The sequence below is a fragment of the Caenorhabditis briggsae genome, assembly GCF_000004555.2.
Source record: "Caenorhabditis briggsae AF16 supercontig from assembly CB4, cb25.NA_108, whole genome shotgun sequence".
Classification (NCBI taxonomy): domain Eukaryota; kingdom Metazoa; phylum Nematoda; class Chromadorea; order Rhabditida; family Rhabditidae; genus Caenorhabditis; species Caenorhabditis briggsae.
In genome coordinates, this window is record NW_025543520.1 from 30,978 (window position 1) to 48,291 (window position 17,314).

General features: G+C 37.1%; 7 protein-coding genes across 7 annotated transcripts in view; 2 read left to right on the forward strand and 5 right to left on the reverse strand.

The window, feature by feature from the left end:
• CBG24193 overlaps window positions 1-1,226 on the reverse strand; it is a gene marked incomplete at both ends in the record, with an annotated part of 8,356 nt that extends 7,130 nt beyond the window's left edge. Inside the window, one exon of the mRNA XM_045241147.1 lies at window positions 941-1,226. Coding sequence (XP_045091270.1) covers window positions 941-1,226 — 286 coding nt within the window. The remainder of the gene's footprint in view (window positions 1-940) is intronic.
• Window positions 1,227-2,368: 1,142 nt separating this feature from the next.
• On the reverse strand, window positions 2,369-2,981 carry CBG24194 (the record flags this gene model as incomplete). Its single annotated transcript, XM_002640711.1, has 4 exons — window positions 2,369-2,534; window positions 2,584-2,672; window positions 2,717-2,800; window positions 2,859-2,981. 4 exons carry the CDS (start codon window positions 2,979-2,981, stop codon window positions 2,369-2,371), a joined length of 462 nt encoding a protein of 153 aa, XP_002640757.1.
• A 538-nt stretch (window positions 2,982-3,519) lies between these two features.
• Window positions 3,520-4,175, reverse strand: CBG24195 (the record flags this gene model as incomplete). The annotated part of the gene is made up of 4 exons (XM_002640712.1): window positions 3,520-3,615; window positions 3,671-3,842; window positions 3,891-3,982; window positions 4,032-4,175. 4 exons carry the CDS (start codon window positions 4,173-4,175, stop codon window positions 3,520-3,522), a joined length of 504 nt encoding a protein of 167 aa, XP_002640758.1.
• Window positions 4,176-4,638: 463 nt separating this feature from the next.
• Cbr-clec-149 lies at window positions 4,639-6,762 on the reverse strand (the record flags this gene model as incomplete). The annotated part of the gene is made up of 5 exons (XM_002640713.1): window positions 4,639-4,757; window positions 4,802-5,009; window positions 5,437-5,502; window positions 5,548-5,995; window positions 6,653-6,762. 5 exons carry the CDS (start codon window positions 6,760-6,762, stop codon window positions 4,639-4,641), a joined length of 951 nt encoding a protein of 316 aa, XP_002640759.1.
• A 1,428-nt stretch (window positions 6,763-8,190) lies between these two features.
• CBG24197 lies at window positions 8,191-8,801 on the forward strand (the record flags this gene model as incomplete). The annotated part of the gene is made up of 2 exons (XM_002640714.1): window positions 8,191-8,239; window positions 8,284-8,801. 2 exons carry the CDS (start codon window positions 8,191-8,193, stop codon window positions 8,799-8,801), a joined length of 567 nt encoding a protein of 188 aa, XP_002640760.1.
• A 938-nt stretch (window positions 8,802-9,739) lies between these two features.
• CBG24198 lies at window positions 9,740-10,510 on the forward strand (the record flags this gene model as incomplete). The annotated part of the gene is made up of 2 exons (XM_002640715.1): window positions 9,740-9,794; window positions 9,999-10,510. The coding sequence occupies 2 exons, from the start codon at window positions 9,740-9,742 to the stop codon at window positions 10,508-10,510; spliced, it is 567 nt and encodes a 188-aa protein (XP_002640761.1).
• A 1,307-nt stretch (window positions 10,511-11,817) lies between these two features.
• Window positions 11,818-15,160, reverse strand: Cbr-dac-1 (the record flags this gene model as incomplete). The annotated part of the gene is made up of 9 exons (XM_045241149.1): window positions 11,818-12,029; window positions 12,200-12,389; window positions 12,442-12,562; window positions 12,608-12,722; window positions 12,796-12,881; window positions 12,989-13,095; window positions 13,204-13,305; window positions 13,346-13,644; window positions 15,103-15,160. 9 exons carry the CDS (start codon window positions 15,158-15,160, stop codon window positions 11,818-11,820), a joined length of 1,290 nt encoding a protein of 429 aa, XP_045091271.1.
• Window positions 15,161-17,314: the final 2,154 nt, after the last annotated feature.

The following is a 17,314-nucleotide window of genomic DNA, read 5'->3' on the forward strand; positions in this document are numbered from 1 at the left end:
AGAATTTCGAGGTTTTCATGCATTCCCCTTTAAATCTGAAAAACTTACATCTGTGCCAACACCCGAGTATTTCCGAATTCAGCGTAACCGGAACCATCTTGTGCACCGAAAACACCGCATTTGACAGATAACGGTCTAAATGCTGTTGAGCTTCTCTGTTCTACCTCTTCTGTATCCATACGATCATCGTCGACACGACTGAGATGAGTCAGCAGAATGNTGAGGTTGGAACGGTTTGTCGGCATCTGGAAAAATATAAAATAGAGAATTCCGAGAAAAAGNATAACCCCATTAGCCCCTTTTTTGACTCGATACTCGAACCTATTTTTCTTTGTCGTTTTTTGTATACAGTTTTGCTGTATGATTCAAATGAAGTTCAATAGACCCATTGTTGCTGCTCAACTTTTATATGTGTCTCAATTTTTAAGATCACACAATTCCTCCCAATATTTTATAAAACCGTAGCAATTCCTGACAAACAGATGGTCATAAATTGAACGACCGCCTATTCACAGCTGTTATGGGCGCCTACAGGCTCCCGACAGATTTATAATTTTTCCGAATCTGGGGAGGGTTTGCCTAACAGATGGTGTAAAGAACTGCCAGTGACGGGCGGAGAAATTTGTTGTGTTGCGTCTGATACCACGCAATGGGGGTAAACAGACAGCTGCGCTTTGGGCAATTGGATTAGATTCCAACAGTGTGTGGTAGCACCTGTCTACGTGACACACTATTTGTGGTGAATTGGGTGACAACCGTGGTACGGTATGAGAGAATAAAATGAAATGAAATTTCGTAACATGATATTTTTCTTGCTAGATCTAAACAGCAATTGCACATCTTGTGGGTCATTTACATCCGAGACGTTGAGAACATAATTACTTATAACTACGATATTACAAAACTTTTTGGTATTCAATATAAATTGTTACATACTTACCTCTAACTCTTGGAACTCCGTATCGGACGCAGTGAAACACGACGTATCGATATCTGAACTGTGAACTGACGGATCCATCTGCAGTCCTAAGGGCTTCAGAAGAGGCGACACGAAAAGGATGAAGATGCTTGGCCTTCCAGACATTGTATTTGGTTTCGAAATCATCATAGCTCTTGTACGTGGCATTCAGACATATATTTTCGTCATCTGTAGCAGAGGTGACAGTTCCTGGCTTGACGTCTTCTGGGTCCAATTTAATAGACGACTTCCGTTTTGAGTCTGTCATGTGGACTCTGGAAAATATCAGAAATTATTGGGAAGAAAAACCACGAAAAGTTGTGATCTAAATGTAAGTATAAATTCTATGTCAAGACCGAAAAACAGAAAATCTCATGCCAGATGACTGGTAACAATGAAGGCAGATGACTGAAAGCATACACTGTACGAATTAACAAGGTCCTTCTTGGCAGATCCTGTGGGCGGGGCACACACATTGTATGCAGGCGTATGTCTGACGTCACCTGAGAGTCTATGCCTAGGGGCAAAAAGAGCGAGTCCCTTGTAGACAGACGTTGCTGGGCAGCAGGGGTTTCTGATGGCGGGAAAAATCACTCCAAGGAGAGAATGAAATGAGAAACTAGCAAATGCATTAAAAGACAAAATTCAAAAATGAGCTTGAGATAATTGTTAGAGATATCTTTTTCATTTTGATACCGATTTGTTTCAAAAAAGAAAACCTCACAAGTTTTCACACTTTTCGAGATAATTAGTTTTGTGTATGATAATTTTAAAAATTTGAGATAGCTAATATCTATTCAAAAAATCCAATTTTCCAGATATACAAACCTAAGCTAATCAGCTATTTTCAATCAAATTCTGAAAGCTTTCCCTTTCTATTAACCTTTTTAGTGATTCTGTATGTTCTTTTATCAATTGTTGCAAAGGCGCAGTTGTACAAAATACTATTCGAACAAAAGAAGAGCTATCTCAATTCTGTGTCCACAAGGAACATCTTCATTGAATACGAAGTGACGTCATTTTGGATGTTTAGTGGTCCACTCAGTTTTCTTGGGGTCAATGAGAAAGAAAATAGTATTCATAGAGGCACAGAGAACTATGTGCGCAGCTATCTTACCTTTATTACGTCACTGTCATCTCGGATGGGTGGTTCTTCTTCTTTGCGAACAGGGTGCTCACGTGAATGAGAGATGGATTATGAAAAAACATGCCTGTATAGAACTGGAATATTTTTCTAAGTCATAGTACGAACTCAATTGTAAATGTTGTGCATGTTTTTTTAAATCTCACAAACTTGCGTCTCGAAATACCAGAAAATGACCAATTAGGTCTCAAGATGACGTGACAACACTGCTGTCTATTATGGATTTATCGTATTAAAAAAGAAACAAAGAAGAAGGATTTCCATTATTATTCCGACCAGACACATCCAGACAACTTGCACGAATATGGTAGCAAATGTCGGCACGCTTTCAGAAATTGGTCAATATAGATTACTGTAAATCCTGTCATTCGGGGTTCTAAGTCATGCACGTCAATTCGAACGTTGTACAGATGTAGTTCGCGTTCATGAGGTCTAAAAAAGAGGGGTGTTGGGCTTGGAATCGATAAAACTCAATGCTTACCTTAATAAATCAGTTGCCCACCATCTTCCGTCGGAATCCATTCCCTTCCCTGGAACTTTTTTATCCTGGTTTTGTGGCATGTAGGTCAGCTGAATAACATTATCTTTCATAATACTGTGAACACTGAACAAACTGATTCAATTTTGTGCCATGGAAACTCATAGGGTAGCAAGGAAGGGATGAAGTATTTTTTGACTACCAAGCAGTCTGGACGAATCTGGAATTCATTTTTAAAATTAAAGTTAAACTCTGAAGTGTTGTGACAAGTCTCTTACCGACACAAAATGATCCTGGTAAACTGCTCGTGGGTCCTTTAGCAACTCGTGCTTCTTTTCCTGTTTTTCCTGCACTTCCTTGCCTTGTTTAGTCATTAGAAAAACTCGCATTTCATTCGCCATTCTTTAAATAAAACTTTTGGAAAGCTGAAAATGCTTGAATATATTGGAAAGGGATGAAATCAAGGTTTTTTTTCAAACTGAAATCGAATATATCAGCTGCATGATCAACATAAAAAACGAAGAGGATGAAAATATCAGGTGTATCTATGATTTGTATTTTTTTTTCATTAGTGGACACTTGTTATGGCATATGCCTCTCCCATTTTGTCTCGGATTTGTCTGGATAATCTTTTCAAATATACGACTTCTTCTTCTTCTTTTCTCTACCCCCTTCAAATAAATCCAACGGATTACAGCTGAATAGGAAAAGAGAAATTTGGCTTGTTCGATTTTTCAGCACGACTAGAAAATATTGTTCCAATATTTGCTCCACAAAAATAGACAGCCAATGATCAGAGTCATTTTGTTTGCACTGTTTAAAATTTGGCAACCTGTTGTGCAATATCATTTTTAAAATGTTGTTTACATATTTCAAAATGTTCAAAAAACCCGTTTTATTGAAAGAGTTATAAATGAATACTTAACATGACAAGGTTATTCAATGACAATCATGTCGTGAAACATGTCCGGCGAGAGACATTGCGACAGTAGCGACAATAGCAGATGATAGGGCCAAATAAGCTGAGCTTCCAAGCTGAATTACATAAATTGAAAACGGGAATTATTGAAAACAATAAAATTTAACTGACCGTTGAGTTAAGATATTTGACGCCTTGAAAACCAAAACTGAAGTCAGAAGCATTGACAGCCATCAGAATGAAAGCGATTGCTTGAAGAATTACAATCAAAGAGCATAGGAGTGAAATGCCATGGAAATTGTGACGGATACTATGGCAGCATCCATGATGGTGGACTTTGTATCTGAAATGTATTAATTTATGGATGAAAACATGATATTGCTATACTTACGCAGCATGCAAGTATATCAGAATTAACGGGAAGAATAGTCCAAATGAAATGAACATCATCCAACTAGCAGCAGAAAACCATCCTCCGATTCCCTTAAATCAATTTTTTCAATTCACAAAATAACGATAATATCAAACTCACAGAATCATATGGTACGATTCCAATGCCACGGCTCTGGTATAAGATAGTAAAGTTGATCCAATTTTTTGTAAATGTTGCGACTGCGCATAAAATGAAAGAAACGACAATTAGGGCTCCGATGGCTCCGACCTTTGGGCGAGACATTGTTTCGAAAATAGGTTATTTATTTAATTCAAAAAAGATAAAACTTGAGGTGTGAGGAGACGACCGATAGGATGGCTAGACGCCACTATTTATTTATTATGTTATCTATACTTTTCAATTATTATTTGCATTATGACATACTCATACGTCATTTTTTCGTGTTCTTAGTTTGGTTTTTTCCATGATTCACTCATTCTCCCAAAAGGGAAAGCTTTCCACACTTGACACATGACATTCTTAGCAAAAGAATGTTATCATCATTCGATGAGAATAGAAAATGAAGCGTAAAGTTCATGAATGTGTGAAAAAGCTTCTAGGTCAACATGGGTGTAACTGAAATGAAGTTTGGTCTATGTATTTATACTTTTTAATTGATTCATTTTCGATAAACTGAATGATAGCAAGTTCATAATCTCCAATGGTACATATATTTTAAATTAAAAAATAATAATTAAACGTTTAATTATGCAATTAATTTTTTGCAAACAAATGGCCTTGTGATAATACAGAGTTTATCATTCCAGTATCCATTATGATCCACTTCTACACAATTCTCGTTGTGCTCCTCGTTGTTTGGTTGATCTGAAAGCTTAGATTGAATTTTTTAAATGACAAGAATAACTCACTCTGTGCCCATCTAAAATAATCTACTGGTGATCCATCAGAATTCTTAAAGACGCTTTCCTTCTGAACATCATTCACTCCTATCCAAACCGTCTGATTGGCAGGTATCAATTTCGTCAGGAACCCATTATCCAAACGGGAGTGAATGGATGCCAAATGAGCTCCGTACCCTATACATTTTTCCGATGCCGTATACCAGCTCTCCTCACGCTACAAAATAGATGATGAGAAAACAGAAGGGGGTACGACGAATTCGAACGTTTTCAAAATCGAACAGACCTAAAATCGAACAGATTCAATTCAGAACAGTCCTTTTTTCGCACACGTACCAGAACAGAACGCGGACAGAATCGAACTGTTACAAGTTCGAACTGGTAAGGAGTCGAACTGTCCCAAACTGGAACGCTGTTTTGTGTGTGCTTTCATTCGCGCTCTGTTGCAGGCAGCGTTCCAATTTGGGACAGTTCGACAGTGCACAGTTCGAATTAGAACAGTTCGATTTTGTCCTTGTTCTGTTTTGATACTTGTTCGAAAAAGACACTGTTCTGATTTGAATCAGTTCGACTTTAGATCTGTTCGATTTTGAAAACGTTCGAATTCGTCGTACCCCCAAACAGAACAATATACTAAATCTCACTTGAATAAAAAAATATTCCATTCCGTTATTGGTGACTCTTGGTGCTTGCATATAATCTAGTGTTCTCTAAAAATGTTAACAATTTTCAGAATGCCAATGTACTACTCCAACCTTAATTTCGACCACATCTGTAGTGGTAATTCTCTCGTAATTCCTCAAATCCGTTTCGAATTGTTTTCTAAGCTCTCCCACTTGTTTCTCAGTATCATATTGACTCTTCATTTTCACCTCATACAATTTCTTATCAAACTTTGTTTCCAATTTCTCTAGTTCTCCTTTACAGTCGCAGCTCGTTGGACTGGAAGAGGCGATGGGATGTGGAACGGGCGGTCTAATGGGGCTGATGGAGTTACGGTAGTAGTAGGGTCTTGAATAAGGGCGGTGATAAGAATAAGGGCTACCGTAATCTTGGGATGGCGACGACGTGGCATCATTCAAATAGTGAATATTATTGGCCGGCTGATTTTGGAGAGATCTTCCTTCTCGACTTTTCTCTTCTCCTTCCTCACATTTTGAATAGGCGTCTCGAAGACAGCGAATTTCGGCTGCCCAGTTGAATCTGAAATAAAACTGAGTTTGACAAAAAATCATTAAACAATGTTTTCTTCGCATCTTTAAGTATAAACCTGCAAAGCCTTTTCCGAAAAAAAGTTGGTGTTACTACACCGATAACAAATTAACAACGCTGCCTATATTTCATACTTGTGGAAAAGATGGCCGGCCCGCGGGCCGGGCCGGGCCGGAAAAAATTACACATGGCCGGCCCGTTTTTTGAAAATTTTGAAATTTTAGAGCGAATCATCATTTTTCAAGATGGTTTTTCTTCTTAGTGAATGAAAATCCACACTAGAGGCCGATACTGTCGACAAAAACTGTTTTGAAGTCGTAATTAGAAAAAGTTTCATCCTTGGCTTAAGGAAGTTTGATTTTTTTGCTAAAAATTCAATTAAATTGACTTTTTCGGATGGTTGTATGCATTTGGATTAATATTTGGGCCATTATAAATATTTTGGCACATTCGAAAAATAAAGTTTTAGAAAAGTTGTCCTAGGCGGGCCGAGCGGGCCGGGCCGGGCCGAAAGTTTTGAGGCAAGCGGTCCGGCCCGGCCATCCCCATGTATGCTATATTTAGTTCAAAATAGCCAATACATGTAAGGTTTTGCCAAATAGGTCGGATAGTTTTCAGATCGACGAAAAATATTTTAACCTCACTTACCCGAAACCCTCACACAGTTGACGACTTTCAGGTGTAAAAGTGGGGAGGAATGATGAAACGGGATGGTTTAAAATACTTAGTAATAATGGTATACATAGTGGAAATATCATCTGAAAATCTTTAACTTTGAACAACTCATGAATGCTCTGAATAAAAGAAGAAAGATACGATGAATGAATATAAACGAAGATACGATTGAAAAAAGCGGACCAGCCTTCAAAGATCATAAAAACTTAAGTTTAAAATGAGAGAGATGTCAGGCGGTAAGCCTAAAACAAAAAAAGTGCACCTCTCCAGCAAAAAAGTGGATGGAGTGATATATCCATGAATCCTGAGTCCTGGGAATTTTGCTCCATAAATCAGGTCAATGGGTTGTTTAACAGGGGGATGGGACCGGACACCAGCGGAGAGAGAAAAGGGAGGAGATGAAGAAAATTGATGGATTGAAAAAGAAGAAGAAGAAAATACAGCCGTTGAGAGGAAGAAAAAGAAGAAATTGAGTTGGTTGGAGTAGCAGAAAAAAGCAGTTGGCTTTTTTTTCTGATCCTATAAACTTTTTTTGAAATCATTTTGTAAAACAGAATTCATAAACGGATACGAGTGTTACCCAATGAAAAAAAAAGTAGGAGACAGATTTTGGATTTTGCAAATGCTCGGAGAAGAATCGACTGTGTATGAAACATAAATCTAAAATCACGATGCCTCGATGAAAAAAATCAAACTGAAAACTTTATCACACACGTGATTATTTTCCAAATGTTGGTGAAGCCTTGCACAGCTTCATTCCTTTGGCCGCTTTTGTCCTGACAAATTCAGCGATACAAAAATAAACGCAAATCTACTTGTCTCCTATTGACACAATTAAAATTTATCGCATAAACCGTTTTAGGCTAAAAACACAACACTGTGCTCACAACTTTTTTCAATGCCTCAACACAGTTTTCGGAAGGTATTCATCCTTGCTTTGAATGTATGTGTTTGTGTCCTCGAGAGATAATGGTTTGCTTCCTTTTTGGCATTACCCATAGCACAGTCAAACAAAGCCGCATGAACTCATCGGAAAAGTTCGGATTCTTCATATCGATTCTTCAAAAGATCATATGTTTCTCACAGTTTTTCTTTCTTCAACTGGTCATTTGAGTTAGTGTTTTCAGCCACCATAATTTTCGTTTTCCTATGAAAAAGACATGAAAAAACTTCATTCGATTAAATCATTCCGTTTTAGGTTATTTTGGTTTTCCCCATCTTTCCAGATAACCATCTACCGTCGACGCAACTTTCCATCTAAATTATGAAAAAAAATGGTGAAAAATTTCATCATTATTCTCAGGTCACATGATTTTTCTCTCTGAAAATTCCATACTCTTTAATCAAAATACCTGTTCTTGTTCCGCCCATAGAAGTAGGGACAAGGGCGGAGCTAACATTCCATAGGAAATTCCACCCACTTAAAAGCGGTGCCAATCAATTTTTCGATACGCAGTCAATTCATTGCGAGTTCCCAGAAATTGAGACTCAAAGCATCGCCGTGACCTATCATGAATTCTATAATCGTCGTTCTTGCTGTGGTGATTGGATTGGCACAAGGTATGAATAAATAGCTTCTACTGGATTAAAAAATAAATTTTTAGCCAATCCTGCCCGTGTCCGTCGTGAAGCCGCCGATATCTACTGCATGAAGCACTTTGAGAACTTCCAAAAGTTCTGCGGAGAAGATGATTTCTCAGCCACTCGAGACTTGCTTCCAAAGATCATCAAATTCTGCCCCGCCTATCAAAAGCATTGCGCAGTTGGAAAAGCTGGAGTCCTTGAGCTTCCCGATCTTGGATCCGATTTGGTTCTTCCGCCATCTATTGATAGAGCCACCAAATATGATCGCCTTTTGGACTCCCCGATTGAGAAAGAAAATGAAGTCTTCTCTTCGTTCAAATACCCTTCTTCGAAACCAAACCAAACTCGTCTCACTGCTGCCATTGTTGCCACTTGCACTCCAGACTGCAAAGCCCCTCAATGCACCGATGAATGCAAATGTGCTCACACTCATCCAAAGGTCCATTCAATGTGCAATCCACCATCTACAGCAACAATGGCCCAGACTTGTCAACGTTGGTACGCCAAATGCACCATGTTCGCTCCAGTCCAATATTAATCACTGTATTACTTATTCCGTTTGATTGCTGGTTTTTAATGTTTTTTCCTGTTTGGATCGAGCAATAAACATATTTCACATTGAGTAAATTTGTATTTTTGGTGCGAAAAATTAGATCGAAACAGAAGCGAGAGTAAAAAATAATATTCAGAACTTGTCGGAGACGTATCATTGTCAGATATGAGCTAATCTTCTTCAAGTCTTTTTTTGCATGCAATTCAAGCAGGTTCATGATTTTTGCCATACAGAAATACGGAAAGGTCCGTCTAATCAGTTCCTGAATTACTCACAAACTGAAAGAATATGGAGCTCGCGTACATTCTTAACGGCACGGTTTTTTCCGGATGTCGTGTAAATGCGATCGATGTACTACAACAGTAAAGTAGCGTTCGTCTTGACACGGAAACCATAAATTGGATTGCTGAGTCGACGGCATCTATAATGGGTAGTTTCCCTATTACCTGTGATTCTCAAATTAGCCGGTCAGTTAAACTCCGAAAATTTACTCCGCGAATTTATACTTGAAGTCGAAAATTTTTAAAGTTTATAAAAATTTAAAAATTTTATAATAAAAATTCAAAAATGTTTTCAAACTCCGAAAAGGTCACAACTTTCGCCATTTGATCTCTACATTTTGGTTATTTTTGATTTCCCTCAATTTTCCAGATAACATCTGCCATGGACGCGGTTGTCCGTCTTAGTAAGAAAAGAGAAAGTGTCATCATCACTTTCTGAAATTGGTGTCATATGACTGTCTCCGAGTTTCCAACACTGTTTAGTTACAAGTTTTTGTTTAGTAGATAGGTGTCAGAAGAAAAAGGGCGGAGCTTGCGTTAAGAAAGACAAAAATTTCCCATAAAAGAATGTCCACAATTCACATCGATACCCACATTGTGAGTTTTAAGAAATTGAGACTCAAAGCATCTACGTGACTAACAATGAAATTTTCTTGTGTCCTGTTCGTTTTTGTTGCGATGATTGGCTTGACTCAAGGTAAGAATGGCTCAAAAGTTTAGATAGTAGCTAACAATTAGACTTCGTGCTAGTGTTTTCTAGATAATTAGCTGATTTTTAGTCGTTTTCTTTTTTAATGGAAAATCTATATTAGTTACGGCCTTTTCTGTCTTAATTCGAGTGAAGTCTCATTGCAAGGCAAAAAATGAAATGCTTAAAATAACTTGATTAACAAATTTCTAGCCAATCCTGTCCGTGTCCGTCGTGAAGCCGCCGACGTCTATTGCATTAGGCATTTCGAGCACTTCCAGAAGTACTGTGGAGACGAGAACTTCTTAGCCACTCGTGACTTACTTCCAAAGGTTGTCAAGTTCTGCCCAGCCTATCAGAAGCATTGCGCCGTTGGAAAATCTGGAGTTGTTGAGCTACCTGATCTTGGATCTCAGTTGGTTCTGCCACCATCCATTGAGAGAGCTTCTAAATTCGATCGTCTTTTGGACTTACCAATGAGCGATGACAAGGATATCTTCACCTCAAATAAATTCTCCCCAGCGAAATCAACTCGTCTTACTGCTGCCATTGTTGCCACTTGCAATCCAGACTGCGTAGACCCACAATGTACCGACGAGTGCAAATGTGCTCACACTCATCCAAAGGTTCATGCCACGTGCAATCCACCATCTTCTGCTGCGATGGCTCAAACTTGTCAACGTTGGTATGCCAAGTGCACCATGTTCTCCCCAGTACAATACTAAACACCCCATTACTCATTTCGTCCCATTTCTTCACTTATATACCACTTCATCCTTGAACTTTTTTTGGAATTTTTCAATTCTATGATTTTTTGTGAGTAATTCCCCTCCTATCCTTTTCTTTTTTGAAACCAACCCGTATCTTCTTCGAATCTGATTTCTTCTTCCCCATTTCTTTTATTACATAACACCCTATCCTTGAATTGTTCCTTATTCATTTTTTTTCCGTTTGGGCAAAACAATAAAATATTTCACATTGAGTAGCTTCCAAAATTCTTGATTTGAAAAAAATTACATTCAAACAGAATCAAGAGAAAAATGTTTTTTTCCTGAAAAATTAAGGCGCTGTGAAAACATGGTAACCAGGTTCCAAAACGGACTGAGCAAACGTACGGTGAACCAAAACTTGATAAGAAAGAAAAGAGCATATGAATGGAGGATTATTTGATGTGAAAAATGGAATGATTTCTTTGTTTTGGTATTTTCAAAATTGGCTCGCGATTCCTAAACATTTAAAAAGTTTCTGGAAGCTTATAGGCTTACATAGACGATTTGAAGCATCACACCAATTTCTCAAAAAAAGGTATGAAAAAATTTGTATAATTGATCACCGTTGTTGTTTTGTGATGTCATGTGGGAGTTACAGAAGCATAATGGATGGATCACATGTAATCCGAAAAACTTGAAGAATTTTTTTTTCCGTGGTTCCGGAAAATCTTATGATTGATTGCTTTTCATCTTTTTTCTTCTTTACTGAACTTTGGTTCTGTTTATCGGTATTTATCAGGAGACACAGAAAATCTTCCTCGAATTTTCAAGAATTTCAGGGAAAAAATGACTTGGCAAAAGAGGAACCAGTTGTTAGATAAGATCAATTTTTGAAATAGACAACTATTCAATTATGTAAGATTACGGTACTAATGACCATAACAATCGTGTCATAGTTAGAAAGTTCCTAGATTTTCAAAAGTTTCAGTATACAGGTACCACACAAAACAGAACGACACAGCAGTTTGTCGAGCTTTGTTCTTTTCAATTGAAAATTTTTTTGAGATTTTTGAGTGGTTTTAAACGACTTCAGTTTAGAGAGGTCTTATATGATAGAAACAACATCAACGGTAAAAGTAAAGATTTATTCTTGTTTTATGTATACACCCAGAACGTTTCAGGTGGATAATACAGGGCATATTTAGTTGTTCAGAGCATACAGTTGCTATTTTTAATTTAAAACAAGTGTAAAATGTAGTGGAGGAGAAAAAAAATTATATAAAGATGTAACATGTAACTTTGAAGCCAATGAATATTTTTGATCAATCGGAATTCGAAGACGTTTGCTTATTTTTTCCATCATTTTCCTTGAATCTTCTCAATTCTGCATTGACCAACAATAGTTGTCTATTCACATATTTGTATCGTTTTTCAAATACAGCACACTTTCTGGTTTGAGAGTCCAACTTCTTTCGTAGGTCTCGCTCTTCTTGCACAATTTTATGGAAACTTTCACGAAGTATTTGTATTTCATCTGAAAATTTGTTAAATGTGATGAAGGATAATGTAGCTAAATCATTGGATGAAAGGATAAGTTGTTTAAATGAAATGTAAAAAATAGTTAGAAGAATAAATAGTACATATGTATATAGTCCAATGAATTTGGGGAAGCTCGCTATGAGAAAATTTAGAAAAAAAACTAACTTCTTTCTTTCCACAACTCCTCCCTTTCATGTTTGAATTGCTGACTGGCTATTTCTATAAGGGACATCACTTTATTCATCATACTGCCTTCATCATTCCGACCGCTACTTCCACTACCTCCCTCCATTGACATAGAAATCGAATTCGAATTTGATCCGTCCCGATCGCTTACAGAGTTGTTCGGTGAGGACTGCAAAATTTGGAAAACTGTGGAAAGTTCATGATGTGAAAAAACTTCTTACATCTTCCTTTCTCATATTCTCCAAAGAATCTGAATCGTTCTCTGAATTACCCCCACTTTTGCTTAGATTCAAAGGAGTTCCGTCATCACAAGCTCTCTGGTTTTGTTCATCATCTTCGTTCCTGAAAATTTGTCGGAAAAGATTAAGAAATCGTTTTGTGACCAACCCATCAAAAGTATTCTTTTGCGACAATGCTACAAAATGTTGCATCAAAATCTGTTGAGGTGTCATTTGTGGCTGCATTAATTGGTTGAAAACAGAGCCTCCATTTTTCACAGAATCTATAAACCATATGAATTTCTGCGAAATCAGAATACCTAGATGTCCTCGTTGCTAACAAATACAAGTGCTTACCTGTGTCTTGTTTATCTTTTTGGAGGATTACTGTAGTTCCATTCCAATCCTCGAAATTCCTTTTGGATGGGCGACCAGGGCGCGTGCTAAAAGCGGATATTCTTTGGATTAGAAAATTTCGCAACGTTTTGCATCAATTTCAGCTCATTTAGAAAAAAAGGAGTCAAAACTTTGTAAGTTACTCGAAGCTTACCAAGTACTAGTACAATCATCGTACAACTTTTCAAAATCTCTGGTCTCCAGTAATTTACATCTGTTGACACCCGGTTGAATAGCTCCAAGTGAACGGAGGGCACGGACCTAAAAAGAGGGACATTTAAAAAACTATTTCAAAATTACGAGAAGGTGTGAATATTTTTGGCAATTACTATGCCAATTTGTCTCAAAGCTTTCTACAATGTTTCATACCTGTTCTACATTGCACACCACCGGATGAATATACAACCGCTTCAATTTTGTGTATACCGTATGTAGTCCTCCTACCATATTCTTAAGGAATATTTCATACACCTAAAACACCATTTACCAATGATTTCCAACATTACTGTACCTGTGGAAGACATATCATCTCTTTACCGTCTATATCAAACGCAGCGACGCTATGCCCTCTGAATGGAACTAGTTTCACAGTTAGTGTAGTTGGTGAAGAATTGCAATTCAAAGAGGACGACGACGTGGACGAGGATAGTGATGAAGACTCTCCAGATGAGGTAGATCCTATGGTATCTCGTGGAGAAGTCGAGGATTCTTGAAAATCATGACGACGTGGAGTTAGGAAGTTATTGCTAGTGGATCCAGAAGCGGATGAATTGGACGAGTTGGAGTTCGATGATGAGGTTATGAATCCACCTGTAAATTGTCAAATTTCATTTTTCCCTGTTCAGATGACAACAATTATATAATCAAAATATGAATAATAGTCCTAGTTTAGCCTCTATAGACTAACAGTTAAAAGCTCTAAAACTGAACGTATCTAGAAATTAGAATCTGAAATTTAGAATTTATTTTCTCTGAATTTTTGTTAATCTGAGATTCTGAACATATAAACATATTAGACCAAGTTTACATGTACCTGTTTCATCTATATCCATATCGGTCTTCCATTGAGATAATTATAGCTTTGTTGAAGATGTGATTTCAAATTTAAAATATTTCAGAAGCCGTCGATAACTGTGAAGCAAAAGGGAAAATTTATATTTGAAGAATAATAGTGTCAAGAACTCGAATTTTCCGAAAAACCCAATATTCAGTAGATAGGAATCGAAAAAGTGAGTTGTGGAAGGTATTTGGAAAAGGAAAAGAGAGGGGCCAACCACCTTGTTATCCATGCGAAATCCGGATATGGAAGGATTACCAATCTTCCCATACATCCACATATTCATGTGCGCAGGTAATAAGGAATTTGGGTGATTTTTTTAATATTTCTAAGTGCTCCTCAATCTCCTTATTTATATTTACCGGTTCTCGACGTGCGACGAAATGAGAATTAGTTGGAAATTTAGAAACTCAGAGAAATTAGAGGATTTTGAGTTATTAAAACAGATGAATGTATTTCTTCTGATGACGTGGATAAGTGAAGCTCAATCATCAAAATATCTCACCCACGCATTCAGAAGCTAAGATGAGTACATAAGAGTTAGAGATGTACTGAAATGTTTATTTTTTCATAAGTAACATATTACGGGAATTAGAATATTCTGGACATGTTAGAGTGACGTAAAACTGGAGAGCATTATTTTTATCAGGTTATCAGCTTAAATTTCCCTTTAAGCATGTTTACTGTGTTCGAAAAATAATAGTAATAACCTATTTCTGAATAAGAAAAGTTGGTAATTTTTTGAATAGGGGAGAGAAACAAAGCACCGAAAACTGTTAAAATTTTGTTCAAATGTCGTTCAATATGATAGTAAGTCTTGGTATTCAATTCGCCCTTCCTTGATTAATTTGTCTAATTTATTTTTCCCTACACAACTGATCTTCTTCTTTTCTGTTTTTTTAAACCCCAAACAGATATAACATTTTGCGACCTTCTCCCTTTTTTTCAACTTCCACCCAACGAGAGAAAATTTGCCTATGTCAGAATGAATAAACATTTTGGCAACGGATGCATGTCTCATCTTCTCAGAATAAATGGATAAACGAGGAGACTAAACTTTGCTCCAATTCATTGGTGAAATTTCCCGTAAACAAAACCGGTAAATTGAATGCAACGGAGAAAAAGATTAATGTATTTTTTGAGTAAACAATTCCCATTGTGTTTTCGAATTGCATTTTTGAAAAAGTGTAAACAATGTGCATTTTCCTCACCTCTAGCCAGTGATTGAAAATATTCATCAACTCGGAAAATTTTTTGCATCATAGCCATTTGTTTGTCAAAATCCCAAATGCGAATTATCTGAAAAATAAAGTTTCCGGAGTTCTCGAACTTCTCACAAATGACATAAAAAACTAATGAGAGAATACAAGAAATATGCAACCAAATTCGAAGAAAAGGGTTATGTGTGCGGTTGTTGCCATCATTCGTTGTGTCTCTTTTTCTCTGTGAAGATAGGGATCTTTCAGGTGGGTAAGTTTCGAAGAAAGAAGAAAAAGAAACGAATAGCAGTTCTTATTCAACATTAAGAAGACACTCAATTTTATTCACGACATTTTGAAAGAGGAAAAAGAAGAAAATATGAAGAGGTTTAAGAAACTTTCTTTGGAACCAAAAAAAAGTTTAAAAGGTAGTACTGTAATAAATCTGATGGTTGAAAACAAAAATCTTCTGAAGTTTAATCATTCAAATCATTTAACGACATTCTATTAGGTTGTTCAATAAATAGTGGTCACTTTCACTTCGCTCTACCGTTGCTCATCCAATTTTGGGTTTTTTTCAATTCTGTTTTTATATTTATAGACGTCACACATTGCATGTTTAATAGACATTTAAAAATTCCGAATGGACTGTCTAACGGCCGAGGATTTTCTCGATAACGAACACATACTCAAAAGTGTTTCTTTGATCATATTTCTCCAAGGTCTCTCGAACAACGACCATTAGCGAGCAAAGTGCAAAATGTTAGACGTAGACCTCATCTCTCGAACCACGATTGAAATTTGGTTCAAAAGATTCGAATAAGAAAATTATGATCTGGATCATAAACCAATACCCAAAAGGCCTAGCCTTAATAAAAATGAAAATATTTTAATGATACTGGAGAAAAAGCTCTGTGCTACTTTGCGTGCATTATCTTTGACAGCCCACCATCTTAATAGCACCGTAACAGATCATGTTCTTCAAACGGGAAGAGCTCGTAGAGTCCATCAAATCGTTCCCCACATTTTGACCAATTTTAGAAAAAGGTCCGATGAGACCTGTCCGTTTCTCTCCTCTCCAGGAAACCGACGACGGACTGGGTCAACAAAACAATCATTGGAGATGATGAACGGGTACTGTATGTTAACAATGCCAGTAAGCACCTATGGCTCTCTGCAAAAGAAACGGTGGAATCGGTCTCAAAAGGCAACCTTCAAGAAAAAAACAGATTTTTCCGATTCGGTTAGACAGTAAAATACCGCAAGAAAATACCGCAAGCTGCTTCCGGATAGAAGTAAAATACCGCAAGCTGCTTCCGGATTTCTATGTCATCAACTTTGGCTCTACTGCTTTCAAATGGAAAGTGGTATTTATGCACATCGCTCTCACATCTAGAGAGGCTCAGAGGCTCAGTGTTGAAATTTTTGCATGACAACGAAAAACCACGCAAATATTCGAAGAGCCGTTACAAACTCCATCTTCTAGGAATCGAAGTTTTGCATTGCCCATCGTACACCGCCGACCTGGCACTAGCTAATTACTACCATATCCGATTTCTCCAGAATCGTCTTGCTGGTGAGAAAGTTCATGATCGGAAGGATGTCAAGAAATTTTTGGAACACTGTTTTGCCTCTAAGTCGCCAGAGTTCTACGCGAACGGAATTGCCCAAATTCCGTTGCGCTGGCAAGAAGTTATGAACTCCAATGGCGAAATAATTTCTCAATGATTCTTGTTTTCCTTGAAGAAAAAAACTACTTGAAGAAAAGTGACCACTATTTATTGAACAACCTAATATAAGAAAAGCGATCAATGTTGGATTGCAGTTTCAGAGCATGTTTTTTTAAACAGCTTTCCAAAATTTTTTGTTTCAATGCTTTTCAAATTAGTTAAAACACTGTGAAGCCTCCCACATGTGTAACTCAAGAAAAAGATAACAATCTTAAGTAGTTCGTTCAGTTCGTTCAAACGCAACCTGATAGGTGTACGAAAATTTGAACTTGTTAGAAAGTATGGAATTTGTATGGAGATACATAGAAAAGATCGAACACCAAATTATACAGAATGTACAGAACTTCTCGGGAGATACGGTATCCAATATTTTGGGATTGAGCTGCTTTGGCAATTAGTTAAATCCCAAACTGTAGGTTACATCTTTTAAATTAGATTTTGGCAAAATTTCACGAACTCAGAAACTAATACAGAATTCCACCACATGGAGCTCA